The sequence below is a fragment of the Ursus arctos genome, unplaced genomic scaffold (assembly GCF_023065955.2).
Source record: "Ursus arctos isolate Adak ecotype North America unplaced genomic scaffold, UrsArc2.0 scaffold_1, whole genome shotgun sequence".
In the NCBI taxonomy this organism is placed as follows: domain Eukaryota; kingdom Metazoa; phylum Chordata; class Mammalia; order Carnivora; family Ursidae; genus Ursus; species Ursus arctos.
In genome coordinates, this window is record NW_026622763.1 from 4,532,427 (window position 1) to 4,551,571 (window position 19,145).

Genomic DNA, 19,145 nt, shown 5'->3' on the forward strand with positions numbered 1-19,145 from the left:
GGCATTCAGTATGCCGTCAGACTCACGACTTGAAGGGACGCCTTCTCCACCTCGCCCTCCTTGGGGGCGGGACCCCGCGGGCTGCGGTAACTAGTCGGTGCCCAGAGAGTCTGTTTGAGGAATGAAAGCGTGAAGGTGACCCCCTCTCTGGCCCGGGCCGAAGTGGGAACTCAGGGCTTGGAGCCAGCGGGGAGGTGGTCTCAGCATCGTCCCTCTGCGTCCTCCAATCTCCCGTCCCCCGCCCGTGTTGACGTTCCAGGGCAGCCCGGGACAGCGGAGGGGGAGCGCCAGGCAGGGCGTCCCGGCGGGACTGGGGGGCTCGTTCGCGGTTATTATAACTTCACTCCCTTTAAAAGGAAAACTATGCCCGGAATCCGGGGAGGTGGCGAGCGAAGCCCAGGCGGGGAGGACGTGACCCGCGCGCGTCCGCCGCAAGCCAAGCTCGGGTGTCCCCAGAGCTAGGACGGCGCGAGTGGCGGGGCCCACTCCCCCGCCCCCACTTCACCCCCCCCTCGCGGGCGGGGCGGACCCCACCCCCGCCCCCCCTCCACCCCCACCTCGCGGGCTGGGCTGGGCTGGGCGGCAGGCGGAGCCGCTCTTGGCCTTTTTTGGGCGTCTCCCTGCTCCGCGCCCCGGACCTGCTGGCTGGTGCTCGTCTGGCTGCTGAGGGGGCAGAGGGGGTCCCGAGGCGACCCTGGGCTCAGCGCGCTTGGCCACCATGACGGGAAGGTAACAGCCCCCCACCCACGCCAAGGGCCGGGAGGGTGCGAGTCTGGGCGGGACTGCGGGAAGGGACCCCCCCACCCCCCGCCCTGCCCTCTGCTCCGGGGAAGCCGGCGGATCCACCTGCCGCGCCTCCCGCCCGGCCCCTCGAGCTCGGCTGGCTGCCAGGGTAGCCGCGCCTGTCAAGACCGGGGTGCCCCTATCTCCAGCTGGTGTCCGGCCACGGCAGGTCAAGCTCCTGCCCACCCCACCACCTACCCCTCCAAGATGGACACAGTTAACCCCTCACTAACGTAGAACCAGGGCTCAGAGGGGCCCCGGAGCTTGCCCAAGGTCACAACCAACTGAACAAGGTTTTAAAACCTGACCTTTGGCTTTGATCAGCTTCCCTGACCCCCAGCTGTGTGATCCTGCAGAGATCTCACCTTCGGAGCCTCTGTTTCCTCCTCTGTTTCATTCCTCTGTAAGGAATGGTAAAAATTTAAAAATCGTAAAGGGTCTATGTGGGGGCCTGGCTAGAACTCTGCCCAAGCACAGGCTGCTTGGGGTGGAGTGGGGGCAGGGCATTCCCTCAGGCCTGACCCAGTCTGGGCTCTCAGGCCCTGTTGCCATTTCACAGATGAGGTAACTGAGGCCACAGAGACTGAGTGACTCAGGAAGCTGGTCACATGTGCACTAGTGTCTGGCGAGTGTTGGCCTCTGCAGTCCTTTCCGGAACATGGCTGGGTACAAGTGCGTGACTCATGACTAGGTGGGAGGGGATGGTCTCTGAGGCCCAGCGGCCCCCTTCCTGCCAAGTCCTGGCAGGAGGATGCTCTTTGACTTGTGGCTTGTGGACTGAGAAAACCCTGTGGGTTTTTTTTTAAGGGAAAAGGGCTCGGAGAGTCAACGCCCAGGAATGGGGAGCAGCTACAGAGGACAGGGTGCTGGCCCCAAACCTGGATGATGTACGGAGTGGTCACCAGGAGGGCAGGACCACACTGGCCTGGAGTAGGAGGGCAGCTAGGACACCCAAAATGGCACGTATCCTGTGACCCAGTGAGCCCTGTACTTAGATGCACTTGGCTGCCCACTCCCGTTGTGGCCTGAGTCTGCGGACACGATCAGCCTTTCGGTGCTCACCCTTTTCGTGTGCTTGGCAACCCCCAGCTTTCCTGTTGCCTGCAGGGCTCCCCGGCCAGCTGCCTGGTTGCCCACCTGTGAGCCTCTGAGGAAGAGAAGGGAGAGAGTGGAACAGGGACAGCATCAGGAGCAGCGCAGAGCAGTGTGAAGTGGGGTGGGATGTGTGCGACATGGAGACTCAGGCACAGCAGACACCCTAATAAGGCAGAGCCACATGCTGCCAGCTTCGGCGGCACCCTCCATCCTGACAGCCTGCGGGGGGTGAGGCAGAGCAGAGATGAGATACCTCTGTTCCCTTGGCAGGGGTCCTGTCGTCCCTGAGTCCCTTGGGCCTTCCAGCAGCCCAGCGAGAGAAGCTGGGAAGGCAGGCAGGTGGTGGGAGCAGGGGCCAGCCTGCCCTGCTGCAGGGGTCCAGAGAAATGCCAGTCATCACATGAAACGGGGACCAGAGCACCTTGGATAACACTGGGTAGAGTTTTTCCTTGTGAAAGTAACATTGCTCATCTCAGAGAGTTAGAAAAAAACCCAGAAACAGAAAAGATAACAGGAACAGAAAAAGAAAGAAAGAAAACACCTACAGTTCCACTCCTCAGAGATGCCCTTGGGAATATTTTGGTGGCTTGCTTCTTTTCTCGTGGTGTCTTTTCCTGCTTATTTGGTTTTCGCAGCTGGGAGCCATCTGGGAGCATAGATTGACACCCTCCCTTGAAGTCTGCCTGCCACATGCAGTGCCCAGGCCAGGCCTGGCTCGCCTCCCCCCCCACCACAGGCATGGGGCCAGGCCAGCTGAGGAATGGACATCCAACCCAACCATTGGGGTGCGCGAGGATTTTCCTGTCCCAGAAGCTGTGGAGTTTTATTTTCACTGTTGCATGCCACCTTGACCTCTGCCTGTCCACTGCCCCCATGAGATGCCAGGATAGTTCTCACACCCGGATCCTGATTCTCCGCACATCCACCAGCGCTGCCTAGAACCAGGCCGACCTCTGGAAACAACCCTCTCATCGTACACCTCACACACCCCGGGGCTCTCCCTGCCAACTGCGTAAAGTGCCAGCTCTCACAGGACCAGAGTGGGCAAGGCCAGAGGGAGGCGGTGGAGAGCGGGGAGGGGCCTAGAGTGATGTCTACGGCGGTGCACTTTGGAAACACACCTCTGGGTGCTGCTGAGCTAGAGATGGGGTAGGAGGCCCACAACAAGGGGGCTCCTCAGCAGCCTTGGGGATGGGGAAGAGGAGCCGGACTCAGGGGCTCTGGGAGGTGGAATTGGAGGACCTGACCAAGAGGGTGGAATCCAGGAGGATGCTCAGTTACGGCAGCAGGCGTAGTTTGGGCCGTGAGGGATTTCAAGAGCTGTGACAAGTCCAAGAGGAAGCCCTGGGAGGCCGTGGGATAAGCGGGTCTGAAGCCTGGGAGAGGACTGAGCGGGGGCAGCAGGGTAAGTGAGGTCTTGAGCATGGGTGTGGTTAGGGAGGGGCCACGCTGTGGGATGGAAGCTCAGCCCTGGCGTGCAGCCGATGACTGGATCTTAAAAACACCCAAATCTTTGTCCCAGCTGAAGGGACCTTTGACATCACCACTGATCTACAGAGAGGATGTTAGGACCCAGGCAAGTCACACCCCTGCTTGGGGATCCAGCCTGTCGGAGCCACTCCTCCCAGTGCAGCGTGGGATGTGGCTCCCCCAGCGGGTGAGCTCAGGGGCCTGTAGAGTGGAGGCCCACCCACCACGTGATCCATGGTGCGCTGGGGCTCCCATGTGCCAGATCCCAAGCTGGGCCCGCACTGGGTACAGCGCAGGGTGGGGCTGCTAGATCCCTGTCCCCACAGCCACCAGCACCCCCGCCCTCTGCAGTGCTCTCAGCCGCTCCCCACCTTCCTCAGGAGCATGCCCAGTGGCCCCCTTGGCACAAGAGCCAAGGTGTAGCTCGGGTGGCAGCCAGGGCGCTGGGCACAGCCCGTGGAGCTGTGTGAAGTCGATGACGAGTGCCACGCAGCTGGCCCCTGAGCCCCAGGCCAGGCCCAGTACCGCCCGGGACCCCTCAACTCCTCCCTTCCCCTCTGCTTCCAGTGTTGACTTTGATCCTGGGGGTGCAGTGCCGTGGGGGCGGAGGGTCTGATTTGTAGTCTGTCCAATCCCGGGCTGAAAATACCCCACCTGACTCACGTCGCACTACCAGCATGATGCGAACTGGTTCATAAAATTCCTGAACATTTAGCAGTCAGCACCTGGGACCTGGTGCGAGTGGGCCCGGCCCCTCCTGTGGAGAGGAGCGGGCTTTCCACGCGCGCAGAGGCTGTCCTGCCTCTCAAGGTACACGCCTTCACTCTGCTCCATCTGTCACGTGCGGGTTCATACTGCAGTGTTCCTTAGGCCTCCGTTTCGGGGTAGGGCAGACAGAGGGAGGCACCTTAACTCTCCTTGTTCTGTTTATCAAATCGTTTACATTTCTGATGATGAAAACTTGCTCAAGATGACCTAATAAGGTGAATATACTAACGAGACACTCACACGAGAGGACAATGTGTCACTAAGACGACATGACTGAATGTATGTATGTATGTAAAACCAAAGATGTGTCCACACCGATGCTGGAGTTTTAAATGAAGAAAATAAAATCATTCAAAACCAGATTTCATGTGGGGTAAGAAGGTTGGGAAATGTCATTCATCGGAGGCATACGGAAGGCCCTAGCCTCCCGGTGAGTCAAGGCGGGAGGTGTGGGTGGGGGAAGCTGGCTCCGGGGAGAGGCTGTTTGCGGTGGTGTTGCTGGCTGCCCGGGATGGCACTCTCCGCTCAGCCACAAGGGGGTGGCAGCCCTCCCTCCCAACTTGCTGGTGGCCCCGGCCTCTGTCCCTGCCTCTAGTAAGCTATGTGGTTGTATTCTTCATTACACCATGTGCTTTTTAACCGTTTGTGATAGAATTCCATACCATAAAATTCGCTCTTTCAGGGTGTACAACTCAGTGGATTTTTAATACATTCACCAGCTGTGCAATCATCACCAGTGATTATAGAACATTTTCATCACCCCCAGAAGACACCTCATACCCATTTGCAGTCAATCCCTAGCTCCTGGCAGCCATTAATCTGCTGTCTCTATAGATTTGCTTGTTCTGGATATTTCCTATAAATGGAACTACATATTATGTGGCTTTTTTTTGGCCCAGCTTCTTTCATTTAGCATAATATTTTCAAGGTGCATTTCTGTTGTAGTATGAATCCGTACTTCATTCCTCTTTTGGGGGGGGTGCAAATAATTGGATGGCTATACCACATTTTGTCTATGTGTTCGTTTGTGGTGGACATTTGAATTGTTTCCACTTTTTGGCTTTTATGAATAATGCTGCTGTGAACATTTCTTTATGTATTTTCTAGTCTCTTGAGTGTATACTGCGGAGCAGAATGGCTGCATAATGTGGTAATTCTATGTGAACTTTTCTGAGGAATTGCCAAGCTGTTTTCTGAGTAACTGCATACCTTACGTTCCCACCAGGGAACGTAGGAGGGTTGTAATTTTCTCCACACCCTCACTAACACTTACTGTTTGTTTCAGTGAGTGTGAAGTGGTATCATGTTGTGTGTGGGGGGGGTTTTTTTTTTTAGATTTTATCTATTTACTTGAGAGAGAGATAGAGATAGTGACAGAGATAGTGAGAGAGAGCACGAGTGGGGAGGAGAGGGAGAAACACAGGGAGCTGGACTCAGAGCTCTATCCCAGGACCCTGGGATCACGACCTGAGCTAAAGGCAGACGCTTAACCGACTGAGGCACCCAGGCGCCCCATGTTGTGGTTTTGATTTTCATTTCCCTAACAACCTGTCATGTTGGGCATCTTTTCATGTGTTTATTGGTCACTGGTATATCTTCTTTGGAGAAATGTTTATTCAGATTCGGGGCCCATTTTTATTGTTGGATTTTAAGAGTTTTTTTTTTTTTATATATTCTGGATACAAGACACTTATCAGATATATGATTTGCAAAATATTTTCTTCTGTGGATTGTCTTCTAACTTTCTTGATAGTGCCCTTTAATGCACAAAAGTTTCAAATTTTGATGAAATTCAATTTATCTATTTATCCTTTGATTGCTTGAGTTTTTGGTGTCACATCTAGGGAAGAGTTACCTAATCCAAGGTCATGGAGATTTATACCTGTAGTTTTCTTCTAACAGTTTATATTTTTAACTGTTATATTTTGGATTTCAACCCATTGTGAATCAATTTTTATATGTGGCCTGAGGTAGGGGTTTAAAACCATTCTTTTGCATGTGGCTATCCAGTCATCCTAACATTGACAAAACTGTTTTTCCTCATTGAATTGTCTTGGCAGTCTCACTGAAAATCAGTTGATCATGAATATATGGGATTACTTCTGGACTCTCAATCCTATTCCATTGATATATGTGTCTGTCCTTGTGCCAGTACCAGACTGTTTGATTATTATTATTACTGTAACTCTAGTAAATTTTGAAATTGGAAAATGTGGGTCCTCTGACTTTGTTCTTTTTCAGGTTATTTTGGTTTTTCTGGGTCTTTTGCACTTCCATATACATTTTAGGGTCAACTTGCCCATTTCTGTAAAAAAGGCAGTTGGAATTTTGATAGGGTTTGTGTTGTATCTATAGGTCAATTTTGTGGGGGAAAGGTATTGTCATCTTAACAATATCAAGTTTTCCAATCCATGAATATGGGATGTCTTTCCATTTATTTAGGTCTTTAGTTTCTTTCAACATTGTTGTATAGTTTTCGATGTATAAGTCTTACCCTCTGTTGGTTAAATTTATTCCTAGGTATTGTATTATTTATGGTGCTAATGTAAATGGAATTGTTTTATTAATTTCATATTCATATTGCTTATTTCTTTTTTTTTTAAGATTTTATTTATTTATTTGACAGAGAAACAGCCAGAGAGAGAGGGAACACAAGCAGGGGACGTGGGAGAGGAAGAAGCAGGCTCCCAGCAGAGGAGCCTGATGTGGGGCTCGATCCCATAACGCCGAGATCACGCCCTGAGCAGAAGGCAGATGCTCAACGACTGAGCCACCCAGGCGCCCCTATATTGCTTATTTCTATTGAGTTCTGTATATTGATTTTTTTATCCTGCAAACTTGCTGAACTCATTTACTAGCTGTAATGGTTTTTTCTTGGGGTTTAGGGTGTTCTGTATATATAAGAGTATGTGGTATGCAAATAGAGATAGTTTCACTTCTTCTTTTCCAATCTGGATACATTTTATTTCCTTTTATTGCCAATTGTCCTTGCTAGATCCTCCACTGCTACGTTGAAAAGAAATGACAAAACTGGGCATCCTTGTCTTGTTCCTGACCTTGGAGGGGAATCTCTCAGTCTTTTATCATTAAGTATGATGTTAGTTCTGGGTTTTTACCTGACTGAGGAAGTACCCTTCTATTCCTAGTTTGTTGAGAGTTGTTTTTGTGTTTGTTTTTTTAATCATGAAATTGTGTTGGACTTCTGTCAAGTGCATTCTCAGCGTTTGTATGATGAATTACAATGATTTTGGATGTTAAACCAACTTTATATTCTGGGATAAATCTCCTTTGGTCATGGTATGTAGTACTTTTTATAGGCTGCTAGATTGAGTTTTGTTGAGGACATTTGCATCTATATTCATAAGCGATATTCATCTGCAGTTTTCTTGTGTTGTATTTTTCTGATTCAGGGTAATGCTAACCTCGCTGAGTGAGTTGGGAAGTGTTCCTTCCTGGTAGATTTTTTGAGAGTTTGTGAAGGATTGGTGTTAATGCTACTTAAACATTTGGTAAAATTCACCAATAAAACCATTTGGTCCTGGGCTCATCTTTGTAGGAAGATTTTTTTTAAGATTTTTTTTTTAAAGTAATCTCTGCACCCAACATGGGGCTTAACCTCACAACCCCAAGATCAAGATTTGCGTGCTCCATCGATATTGCTAGCCAGGCGCCCTGGAAGATTTTGATTATGAATCCAGCCTCTTGTTGTTGACCTATTTGGATCTTCAATTTCTTGTTGATTCAGTTTTGGTACTTTGTATCTTTCTAGATATTTGTCCATTTCAGCTAGGTTATTTGATTTGCTGTAATTTAGTTTGTCTATACTTGTTCACAGCATTCCCATAAGTCCTTTAAGTTTCTGTAACTTCAGTCCATTCTCTCATTCCTGATTTTAGTCATTTGTGTTTTCTCTCTCTCTCTTTTCTTTCTTTCTTTCTTTCTTTTTTTTTTTTTTTTGGTCAGTCTAGCTAAATGTTTGTTAGTTTTGCTGATCTTATCAAAGAATCTCTTTTGATTTTGTTGCTTTTCTCTATTTTTTCCCTAATCTCTGCTTCACTTATTTCTACTCTAATCTTTATTATTTCTTCCCCTATGCTTGCTTTGAGTTAGTTTACTCTTCTGTTTCTAGTTTCTTAAGGTGGAAAGTTAAGTTATTGATTTGAGATTTTTTAAATATATAACTATAAAACTATTTTATACTATACAACTAGTTATTATACAACTATTTTTTTTAAGTAGGGGCTTTTTAAGCCCCAACGTGGGGCTTGAACTCATGACCCCAAGATCACGAGTCACATGCTCTACTGACTGAGCCAGCCTGGCACCCCTATTATACAAATATAAACTATAGTTAAAACTGTACAGCTATTTACAACTATAAATTTCCCTCGAGCACTGCTTGAGCTATATCTCATAAATTTTGGTGTGTTGTATTTTCATTTTATTCATCTCAAGGTCTTTTCCAAATTCCCTTTTCTTCTTTGACTCAGCAGTTCTTTAGGAGTGTGTTGCTTAATTTCCACATATTTGTAAATTTCCTAAATTTCCTTCTATTATTGATTTGTGATTTTATTCCATTGTGATCTGAAAATATGCTTTCTATGATCTCAGTCCCTTTAAGTTTCCTGAGGCTCTTTTTATGGCCTGGGATATGGTCTCCCCTGGAGAATGTTCCATGTACACTTGAGAACATATGTTCTGCTATTGATGGGTGGACTGTCCTATAGATAGACGTCTTTTAGGTGTACTGAGTTTACAGTGTTGTTTATGTCTTCTCTATCCTTGCTTAGCTTTTGTGTAATTTAGTCTATCCATTAAGAAAGTTGAGTTTTGGGGCACCTGGGTGGCTCAGTCAGTTAATCATCTGCCTTTGGCTCAGGTCATGATCTCAGTGTCCTGTGATGTCAGGGTCCTGGGTTTGAGCCCCACGCTGGGCTCCTTGCTTAGCAGGGAATCTGCTTCTCCCTCTCCCTTTGCCCCTCTGGGCGCCACCTCCCTCCTTATGCTCTCTCTTTCTCAAATAAATAAATAAAAATCTTAAAAAAAAAAAAAAAGAAAGTGGAGTATTGGAGTCTCCGACTATTATTGCTAAATTATCTATTTTCCTCTCATTCTACCAATTTTTGCTCCAAGTATTTTGAATCTATTGTTAGGTGCATATGTTTATACTTGTTATTTATTTCTGATGGATTGATGCTTTTATAACTATAAAAGTTCCTTTTTTGCTCTTGTGACAATTTTTGTCTTAAAGTCTATTTAGTCTGATGTTAGTATACATAGCCACTCCAGTTCTTTTTTAGTTGCTGTTGGCATGGTATATCTTATCCATACTTTTACTTTCCAACTATTTGTGTTTTTGTCTAAAGTGAATCTCTTATAGAAATCATATAGGTAGATCATGTTTTTTTAAAAAAAAGTTCTGTTTGCTAATTTCTGACTTTTAACTGGAGAGTTTAATCCATTTACATTTAATGTAATTATTTTACATTTACCATTTACTGTTTTTAAAATGTATATCTTGTGTGTTTTTTGTTTCTCAATTCCTACACTATTATTGCCTTCTTTTGTATTAAATTATTTCATTATGCTGTTGTTTTTAAATCAGATAGGAGAAATAGGTTTATAAACAGAAAGTACATTTATATTGTCTTTTATTTTTATCTATATAGTTACCTTAACTATGTCAAGGTTAAGTATACTTTGCTGCTTTTTATTTCTTCATGTGGATTCAAATTATTGTCTAGAGTTTTTTAATTTCATCCTGAAGGACTCTTTTTAGTATTTCTTTTCAACTGCAGAATTTCTATTTGGTCCCATTTTATAATTTCTATCTCTTTATCAATATTCTCTGTTTGGTGAGAAATCATTCTCATACTTTCTTTTAGTTTTTTTAGACATGGTTTCCTTTAGTTCTTTGAACATAATTAAAATAGCTGATTTAAAGTCTCTCTAGTAAGTCTAATGTTTGGGCTTCCTCAGGGACAGTTTCTATTGATTGCTGTTTTTTTCTGTGGAAGGGTCATATTTTGCATTTCTTTGTATGACTCATAATTTTTTGCTGAGAACTGGACATTTCAAATAATATGCAGCAATTCTGAGATCAGATTCTCCCCCACTCCTCTGAGTTCGTTGTTGCTACTTGTTTGTTTAGGGGCTTTTATTATTTAGTATTTTTTAAATTTAAATTTGAATTTTATTTTTTTAAAGATTTTATTTATTTATTTGAGAGAGTAAGTGAGAGAGATCACAGAGGGAGAGGGAGAAGCAGACTTGCTGCTGAGCAGAGAGCACATCAGGCTCTCTGGGCTTGATTCCAGGGCCCTGAGATCATGACCTGAGCCAAAGGAGACACTTAACTGACTGAGCCACCCAGGAGCCTCTTTAGTGACTTTTCTGATCAAACTCTGTAAAGTCTGTATCTTTGTCATTTGTGACCACTGAAGTCTCTGCTTGGTTAGTTTAGTGGCCAGCTAATGACTGGACAAAGATTTCCCTCAATGCCTGAAACCAATAAGCCTTTCAGTCTTTACTGAGAGCACTAAGTGTATGTTAGGGTTCACCTTCAACATTCAACTGGGCAGTTTACAACTCTGCCATAGCCTTCTCTCCTGCTTGCACAAGCCTGAAGGTCAGTCAGAAGTGAGAGTTTAGGACCTTAGTTCTTCCCTGAGCATGCAAGCAGTCTTGTGCTTTTGCATGGCCTTCTAGGTTCCCAAGAATATGTTGGTCCTTTTCGAAGTCCCTAAGGACATCTCATTCCTCAGTTTTTCCTTTTAAGCTTTTTGTTTAGTCTATTGTTGCCCCCACTGTTAACCATTGCCTATGGCAATGATAGCTATGATACCACAGGCAGCTACGATAGTAGTACATTTGAAAAACAGCCCCCAAGAGAGGCTTTTAGCATTGGGTATGTGTGAGTGAGGTCACATAAAGACTAGACTTTCAAATGGAGTCTTCCAGGGAATGAAGGCTTGAAGGAGCTCCAGCCTTGTCTGCTTCTTAATTACTGGGAATGCAGGATGTTATTTATCAAGGCAGTCATGGAATTAGGGTATAGGGGTCATGGGCTAGGATAAATTAAAACACCACAAAGCTCACTGTTCTTACCAAAATTCAACTGTTTTTCTTGACCAAATGCCCCTGGGTTACTGCAAAACTGTGGTTAACTTACAGAGTTCTGAAAAAGTAGATTCTGACAATTTTTGCTAGTTTTTTCATTGTTTTTATGGAGGGACAAAATTTCAAAGGTTCTTTCTCTGCCATTTAGGCTGATATCATTCTTATTATGTTTTTGCAACTTTGTCCTCTGGAGCCAGAGTGCTGGCTGGGACACCAGCATGGCTCTGACACCCACTTCTGCAAGACAGGTTGCCGAATTGGGGGGCTGGGGCACAAGGCTGTGCAGAGATTTGGGATTTGGGCTCAATCAGACTGTAATTTCCTTTCTCAATTTCTAGCCCTTGGTACTCCCTCTTACAGTAAATATTTGTTGAATTGATTAGTGCTTGGTAACCTTGGACTTGAACTTCATTTACAAATGATGATGCACAAAACACGTGTGGCTATAGCCTCCCTCTCCGGTCTATCTGCAATTTCAGAAACCCTAAATAAATGTTCCCTCCCTAAATGAAACTGTGGCTCTGGGTGAGTTCTGGGTTCCAGAGCTCAGGATTTCCCCATGGGAGGGGCTGAATGCGGCTGGTAGGAGGGGCCCAGGCCCTAGGGCGTTGACTTCAAGGTGCTGTAACAAAACTTTCTAATAAGCTTTCTTAAGCTTTCAGCTATCCACATCAGAGAGTGGGAGGTGATCTTTGTACTTGTTGGCTCCTCCAACCTCAGCCTCTCTATGCCCTTTTGCCCCTACAGCCACTTTTAAAAAAATACTTGTTGAACTGATCAGTGCTTGGTACTTTTGGAATTGAGCTGCATTTACAAGTCATGTTGCACCCAGTGCTTGCGGTCATCTGGCTGTGTTTTGGAGCTGACCCCCAGGGAGGTTAATGAGTTTGGATTTTCTGGATGAGGTATGCTTCTTGTTATGTGGGCCCGGCATCTGAGTGCCAGTGGATCCTCTCCAAAGTTTCCCTCCACCCCAGGGTAGGAGGACCAGCGCCCTGCTGTTCAGAATGATAGCTACTGTTTTTTTCTTTTGAAAGGCGAAGGAAGATACTGCTTAGGCTTTCTGACTTTAGAAAAGTTTTTCAGGAAAATGGAATCAGTGTTAAAGATCTCCGTGAGTGCCCTGGATCCTTATTTTATTGCTGACCATAGTGCCTGCTCGGCCAGCGGTGGCCACAATTCCGACACTGACCTTGGGTGTTTGCGCTTGGATCACAGTAACCCTGCTGATCTCTTTAGGTAAAAATGCATGGGAACAGTGCCTTCCTGGCGGTCTTCTATCAGTCTCTGCTGCTTCTGCTTTTCCCGACAAGTTGGGGGCTAACATGTTCTCTGAGCTTTGACAGCATAGACCTCTTTTGGGTGCTTGGCAATTTGTTGGTTGGATCCAGGGGACCAAGGCTGCTGCCCTGGTCTGGGTCTCCAGGTATCCTCTGCAGCGCAGGCTCTCAGGGGAGGGAACAAGGCAGAATGTGGGCATGTGTGGGGCTTCCTCACCAGCTTCTTAACTTTTTTCTAAGATTCCTAAACCAGATCAGTCCCATACTGCCCTCCTCAGCCAAGAGTCCATCATGAGCATGTCATGGGGCTTGGGGATCCCTCTTAGGCTCCTCTCAGCCTGGGACCTCCGGGCATCCTGGCCTGCTACTATGGACCTCACCTCAGTGCTGTTTGGGACCTTCCCAGCGAGTCCCCTCCCCAGCCTGGACCCAGCCCCGCCGGCCTCTGCTTTCACTGTGCTGCCCCCGCCGCGCGAACAATATCCTTTCTATTTGGAGTTGACTCTGCTGCCCTTTGGAGATCGCAGTGTGTAACGTGAGCTCCTGTCCAGAGAGGGTGGGGGGAGAGGCGCCCCCTGCACGCCGGCCTGTCCCGTCGCCGTCACGGTGTTTGGCCGGAGGTGGCTGCCGGCCGCCCCGCCGCTCCCGCCACCGCCTCTGACCCCCGAAGCCGAGGTGGTCGCGGGTCCGTCGGAGCAGGGCCGCCCCGCAACGGGAGGAGGAGGCCCGCACCATGGCAGCCCGGCTGGGCGCGCTCGCCGCGTCGGGGCTCTACCGGCGGCGCCAGCACCGGCAGAGCCCGCCGCCCGCCGCGCCCGGGTAGGTGGCCAGGGGCCGGGCGGGGTCGGCAGGGACAATGGCCGGAAAGCTGCGGCTGCCGGCCTTTCCTCAGACACCCGGCTTGGCCCTTCCGACGGCAGGAGCCCGTCCGCCCAGGGCGTGGGGACAGCGCCTGGGTTGGCGATAAGGTTGGGGGTAGGGCGCGATTAATCTGGTGGGTTTGTTGTCATCTGGGATCAACATTCTTGGGCAGGACGCTGAGAATGGGGTGTTAGAGTTAGGTTGTCCCATGGAACTCCCATTACTGCTTTCAGACTGGGATCGTTTCATTGCCACTCTAAAGTGGCAAACAGGAACAAACTGGACAGCCCCCATCCAAAAATGACTGCGCTGTGATTTGAAGCCAGTTTGGACTGACTCTAAAATCTGAACTGCTTCATCTCATGGAGAATTGCCAGCGTAGACAATTGATGAAAGCCTCCTTTGGGGCAGGAAGGGGAGCATGTGGGGCTCAGGATGCAGCTCAGGGCATCTGAGGAGATGAGTTAACCTGGGGTGGGGCATGGACATGGTGGTGGAGCCACTGGTGTGGGTGTCTGGGGCTGGGGGCTGGGCCCCAGGGGCCATTGGGGTGAAAACTTCTAGTAGAAAGTTGGAGAGAGAGTGATGAGGGCTGTGAACTTGGGGTCATTGGCATGAAAGTGACGGGTGCAGCCCCCGGAGGAGGAGTTGGGCGAGGAACAGCAGGAGAGGACCCTGAGGTTGGGAGGAGGGCTGGGGAGTCAGGGAAGAGACAGGGAGCAGCAGACAGAGGGGAGGGGGGATCTGGAGGACCCAGGGAAGAAAGGAAGTCCAGGGGGCTAATGCTACGCAGGGAAAATCCAGCCTGCTCTGAGCTCACTGTGTCCCCATGGTCAGAGTAGCCTTCTGGAGAGGTAATTAGGACTGAGCTACCAGAGACATCTGGGGCTAAGGACAGAGCAAAGAGCCGAGCATTGGGTGGGGGTGGGGGAGGGGGCGGGGAACACGGGCTGCAGAGCCATCCCTGTTACATATCTGGGATTGCAGTCCCCTTATGCACCAGGACGGGCACTGGACGAGCCCATTGCTCAGATGGGGAACCTGAGGCTCAGGACGGCAAGAAACTCACTTGAGCGTGGCAGTGCTGGAAGGGGAACCCTCACCGGTAGGCCTCTGGATGGCCTTGGACATGCGTGGAGTGAGAAGTGGTGCAGGGAATGGCTCCCAGGGCACTGAGAGTTAGAGGCCATGCTGGAGAGAGATTTCACGGTATAGACAAGGCCAAGAAGCAAGGAGGGCACATGGGTGTGGTCATGAAAATCAGGCCTCAGGAAAGTCCCCTGCATGCAGACACATATGTTTATATGCTACTTGTCTTTATCTTCCGGTGAACTTCTGGCTCGTGCCCTCCCTCAGCCCTCTGTTCTCAGTGGGACGGCTTTAAAGCGCACCTGCTTCAAAGTCAGCGAAGCTGCTTGAGCAAAGAGGTGCGGCTGGGCTTCGGGAAAGGCCCTGTGATCTCCCACGGGCTCCAGCCTGGGCAGGTGTCGGGAAAGGCCCTGTGATCTCCCACGGGCTCCAGCCTGGGCAGGTGTCAGGAAAGGCCCTGTGATCTCCCACGGGCTCCAGCCTGGGCAGGTGTCGGGAAAGGCCCTGTGATCTCCCACGGGCTCCAGCCTGGGCAGGTGTTTCTGGTCGTGTCAGTGCCTTGCGTGTAGCAGCCCGAGGCAGCATGTAATTTTCCAGCACTCCCAAGGCTGGGGTGGGACAGGCTCGCTGTAAGTTCTTGTGTGCTGCGGGCAGCCAGGTACCCTGAGGAGGGAGTGGCGGGGAGGAGGCCCGGGCGGTGCCAGGGCAGCTTGCTCTCGAGCTTCAGAGGTCGTGCTGCAGTGGGATCCCCCTTGTCTCCCTGCGCCTGGAACGGTGCCTGGGCACAGAGCAGGTGCTCAGTAAAGAAGTGTCAGATATGGAGGGAGGGGATGCGACTGGCTGCCAGTTATGGAGCCATCATGGGCTGTGCTTGCAGGTGCCACCTCACTGAATCCTCCCAGCCACCCCCGGAGGTAGCTGTTGCTAGCCCATTTTACAGACGAGGAAGCCCAGGCTCAGGGAGCACTTTGCCGCATACCGCAGAGCCAGGGAACATTGAGCCAGGTTGGCACCTGGTCTGCGTGGCCGTACGGCACGTGTGTTGGACTGATTGCTGCTCAGGCCGATGTGGCCCCAGTAACACGGACTCATTCTCAAGTGTGAACGGACCCCTGTGGCTGGCCCCTGCCTGTTCCTAGGCCCTCACCCTACCTTTCTAGGCTCAAATGGGTGGGAGGCTGGAGTGGGGCAGGGTCTAGCATTGTTCTTTTTCTTCTTTTTGTTTCTTTCTTTTTTTTAAAAGATCTTATGTATTTATTTGAGAGAAAGAGAGAGAGAGAGAGAGCACACAAGCAGGGAGAGGGGCAGAGGGAGAGGGAGAATCAGGCTCCCTTCTGGACAAGGAGCCCAATGTGGGACTCTTTCCCAGGATGCTGGGATCATGACCTGAGCTGAAGGCAGACACTTAACCGACCGAGGCACCCAGGCGCCCCAGGATCTAGGGTTGTTAAAAAACAAACAAACAAACAAACAAACCAACAAACAAACGAGAGTCTTGAATGGCTGTGCTTGTATAATGCCACCAGGAGCTGAGGGGACAAGAGACAACATGGTCCAGTCCTGTGTGACCCTCAGCAGGTTACTGACCCTCTCTGTACTTCAGTTTCCTTATCTGGAACCAGCAACCTCTCCTCACAAGAAGTGGGCACAGAAAGGGCTCCCCCCACCCCACCCCAGTCATTGTAAAGTTCTGTGACATCTTGCATGAGCTCACAAACTGGCTTGTGTCGTGCTTTCAAGATTGAGAGTGTGTTGGGGTGCTGGGAAGGGTTGGAGAAGAGGCACAAGATGGTGTACTCTTGTATACCCTCTGGTCACCGGCCATGCCCTCGGCAGCGTGAGTGTCGTCCAGCTGGGGCAGGATAGTGGTGTCTCCTTGGGGGAATAATGAGGCTGACTTTGTGCTCCCCATTCTTGGATGGAATGTGTGAAGGAGGACGTGGAATGTCCATGTCTCCCACCCTTTGCCCTCTGGCAAGGAACGCGGGCAGGCTGCAGGCCTTCCCCAGCACTGGGCTGGGGAGGAGGTGCTCTGGAAGACTGCCAGAGTTGCAGGGAAACAACAGCTCTTCACCCAGTGCTTAGCCTCCCTGGCCCCGGGCTCAACGCGCTGTACGCTGTGAGCTCTTCCCCTCGGCTCTGTGAGGCAGTAATTGGTACTTTGGTGGACCTCTTTGCAGATGAAGCCCAGAGAAGCTGGTACCCTTTTTCGGGTCCCCCAGCTGATGGCGGGGGGCTATCAGGATTCAAACACGGAGGGGTGTGCTCGGAGGACCCCCCTCTTGTGTCATCGCCTCCTGCAGGAGACGGCTGGCATTTCTCTGATGATGACATGGTTTAGTTGTTAGGCACATTTGCATGTCTGTCCATCCCTCTGTCATAGGCCAGTGGGTTGGTGTGTTGTCTGTGGTCCCAAGCAGGATGGCATGGGAATGCAGTTCCAGGAGTGCCTTGGGGGTGCTGCTGCACCCCAGGACTTGGCTGGAGCAGCCAGTGGGTGTGAAAGGTAGGTGGTCACCTCCATACCTCACCTCCCTATGCCAGGGCTTGTGCAAGGCATGGAGGGGACAAATGGCGAAACCCTCAACCCAAGGGGCCCAGGGACCCAGCCAGGGAACTAGACACAGACCAGTTAAAGACCAGCTGCTCTGCTCAGGGGACCAGATGAAGACGAACAGGAAGGTAGGGTGTAGCCGGCTGCTGCGAGGGTGGTATCTGTTAGGGTTCTGGCCAGGAACACAGTCACTGTGAGATGGAATCACAGAGGGTCTACTTATGAGGGCGGAATGGTTGAAGGCTGGTCAAGTGTCTGGGCAAGTGGCAAGCGAGTGACAGTGCCTGGGGGGTGGGCCACCTATGAGGTGTGGCTTTGGCAGAGAGGGCAGCCTTCCGGCAGCGAGTGGAGGGGGAGTTGGGTCAGCCCCACTGGAGGCCAGAGGGCAAGGGGCCTTGGGAGGCACAGGGGCTCTGCTGGAGCTCACTTGTTAGGACCCAGGATTCTGGGTTTAAGCCGCAATCCAAAAGCCTAGGGGCTGGACTTGAATCCTTGTTTTGGCTTCATTTTCTGGGTCCTTTGCGTGGGGAATTCCAGATCCAGAGTCACAGGATTTCCTGTTGATTTCTCACTTCTCCAAGACCAGCAAGGTCTTGTGCACAGCCGGGAGCTGGAACTTCCTCCCACCACCTTGGGTGTGTGTTGTGGGAGGACAAGGCCACTAGGCTCACAATGTTCTCCAGTGGGAAACCATGCCTGTGTTGACGAGTCCAGGCTAGCCCTCTGTGGTGGCTTAGACATTCGCTCCCCTGCGGTGTCTGGCCCACCTTGTGGAGACCAGCACAGGGTTGGGGAGGATGCAGGGTGTGTCTTGGGTGGGGGTGGCTGCTGCATGCAGACCCTCCCTTGCATCTTGGGCTCTACCTGACTCTTCCTGCCACCATCCTGCTTCCTTGCCCTGGTGGCCGGTATGCGGACAAAGAAGGTGGCTTTGGTCCCCCAAACACACCTGAGGGCAGGCTGAGGCATGCAGAAGTCCAGCTCGCCTGGCAAGGCTTCTGAAGAGCCCTCTGGCCCTGCCCCTGCCATGTGGGAGTCCTGTCTGGGGCCTGCAGCCCAGTTTCCATCCTGTCTCTGTGTGCCAGCAGCTCCCTGTTAGACCCACTGCCCTAGCCCACACCCAGACCCCTGGCCGGCAGAGCCCTCTCCCACCTCCTGCGCTCAACCTGTTTAGGTGTCCTTCTTTCCTGTGATGGACACTTGGACACCCAGCCAGAGCTTCACTCGCTGGAGAATTCCTCTCATAACGCTGTGGCCGCAAGGGAGGATGGGCTTCATACCCTAGAAGGCAGAACAGGCTGGAAAGATACTCTCAAGAGCAGGCAGCTTGTGTCCAACCACTCTGTACCAGCTGGTTGCGTCTCTCCTTGCTGAGCCTGACTGTCCTGCTTTGCCCAGATAGCCAGGCAGTCGCCACCCATCTGTCAGAGTTGACGCTTGAGACGAAACCTATTTGCTACCCCATAGCAAAAGGCATGGGCATCAGCATGTTGGAGGGTCATAGAGGCTGTCAGTCCCACACAGCTCTTCCGGGCCACGCCTCGGGGCCCCTCAGCATGGGCCTGGCTCAGTGTGGGCATTTCCCCTTGTGGTTCGGTTTGGACTCTACTCCTCCCAGAAGGAAGCCTGCCACTTACCCTGGGGACCCCGTTACCCGCCCTGGATAAGGACATTTGCTCCCAGCCTGCTCCTATCCCAAAGGTTCGCACCCTCACCTTCTCCATGGTAGGGTGGTTACATGTTTTTTGGGGGCAGCTGATTTGCAACTAACTCCTGGTGCAGAGGAAAGAGCTATTGCAGTCCGACCAATCTGGGTTCAAATCTGGACTCTGTCATCTGCTGTGTGAGCTTGGGCAGGTTACTTAACCTCTCTGAGCCTTAAGTCTCTCATCTGGAGGGCAGGGTTGCCTCAGGGATTAAATGAGTGGATTACAGAGCTACTGATTTGTGCCGGGGTGTTCTATACCCGAGAAAATCTGGTTCCCTGAGGAGATAGAAGGCCCAAGAGGGAGCTGAGGTTGCCACAGACACCCTAACACGTGGCCCAGCATGGTGAAGACTGAGCAGCCTGGGAACCAAGCAGAGACGCTGGCAACTACTGCGCTGTCCTTTGTGGGAGCTTCCTG

The 19,145-nt window shown here is 50.6% G+C and overlaps 1 protein-coding gene across 5 annotated transcripts in view; it reads left to right on the forward strand.

The window, feature by feature from the left end:
• LIMS2 (LIM zinc finger domain containing 2) overlaps positions 1–19,145 on the forward strand; it is a 41,545-nt gene that overhangs the window by 3,556 nt on the left and 18,844 nt on the right. The window contains exon 1 of one of the 5 annotated variants that reach the window (XM_026510214.4): positions 439–729. The exons of 1 other annotated variant lie outside the window; for it this stretch is intronic. In XM_026510214.4, the coding sequence (XP_026365999.1) occupies positions 719–729 (11 nt within the window). In that variant the 5' untranslated portion in view covers positions 439–718. Of the gene's footprint in view, positions 1–438; positions 730–10,072; positions 12,475–12,497; positions 13,335–19,145 lie in introns of those variants that run through there. 3 more of the 5 variants (XM_026510218.4, XM_026510215.4, XM_044388318.3) reach the window with 3 other exon arrangements.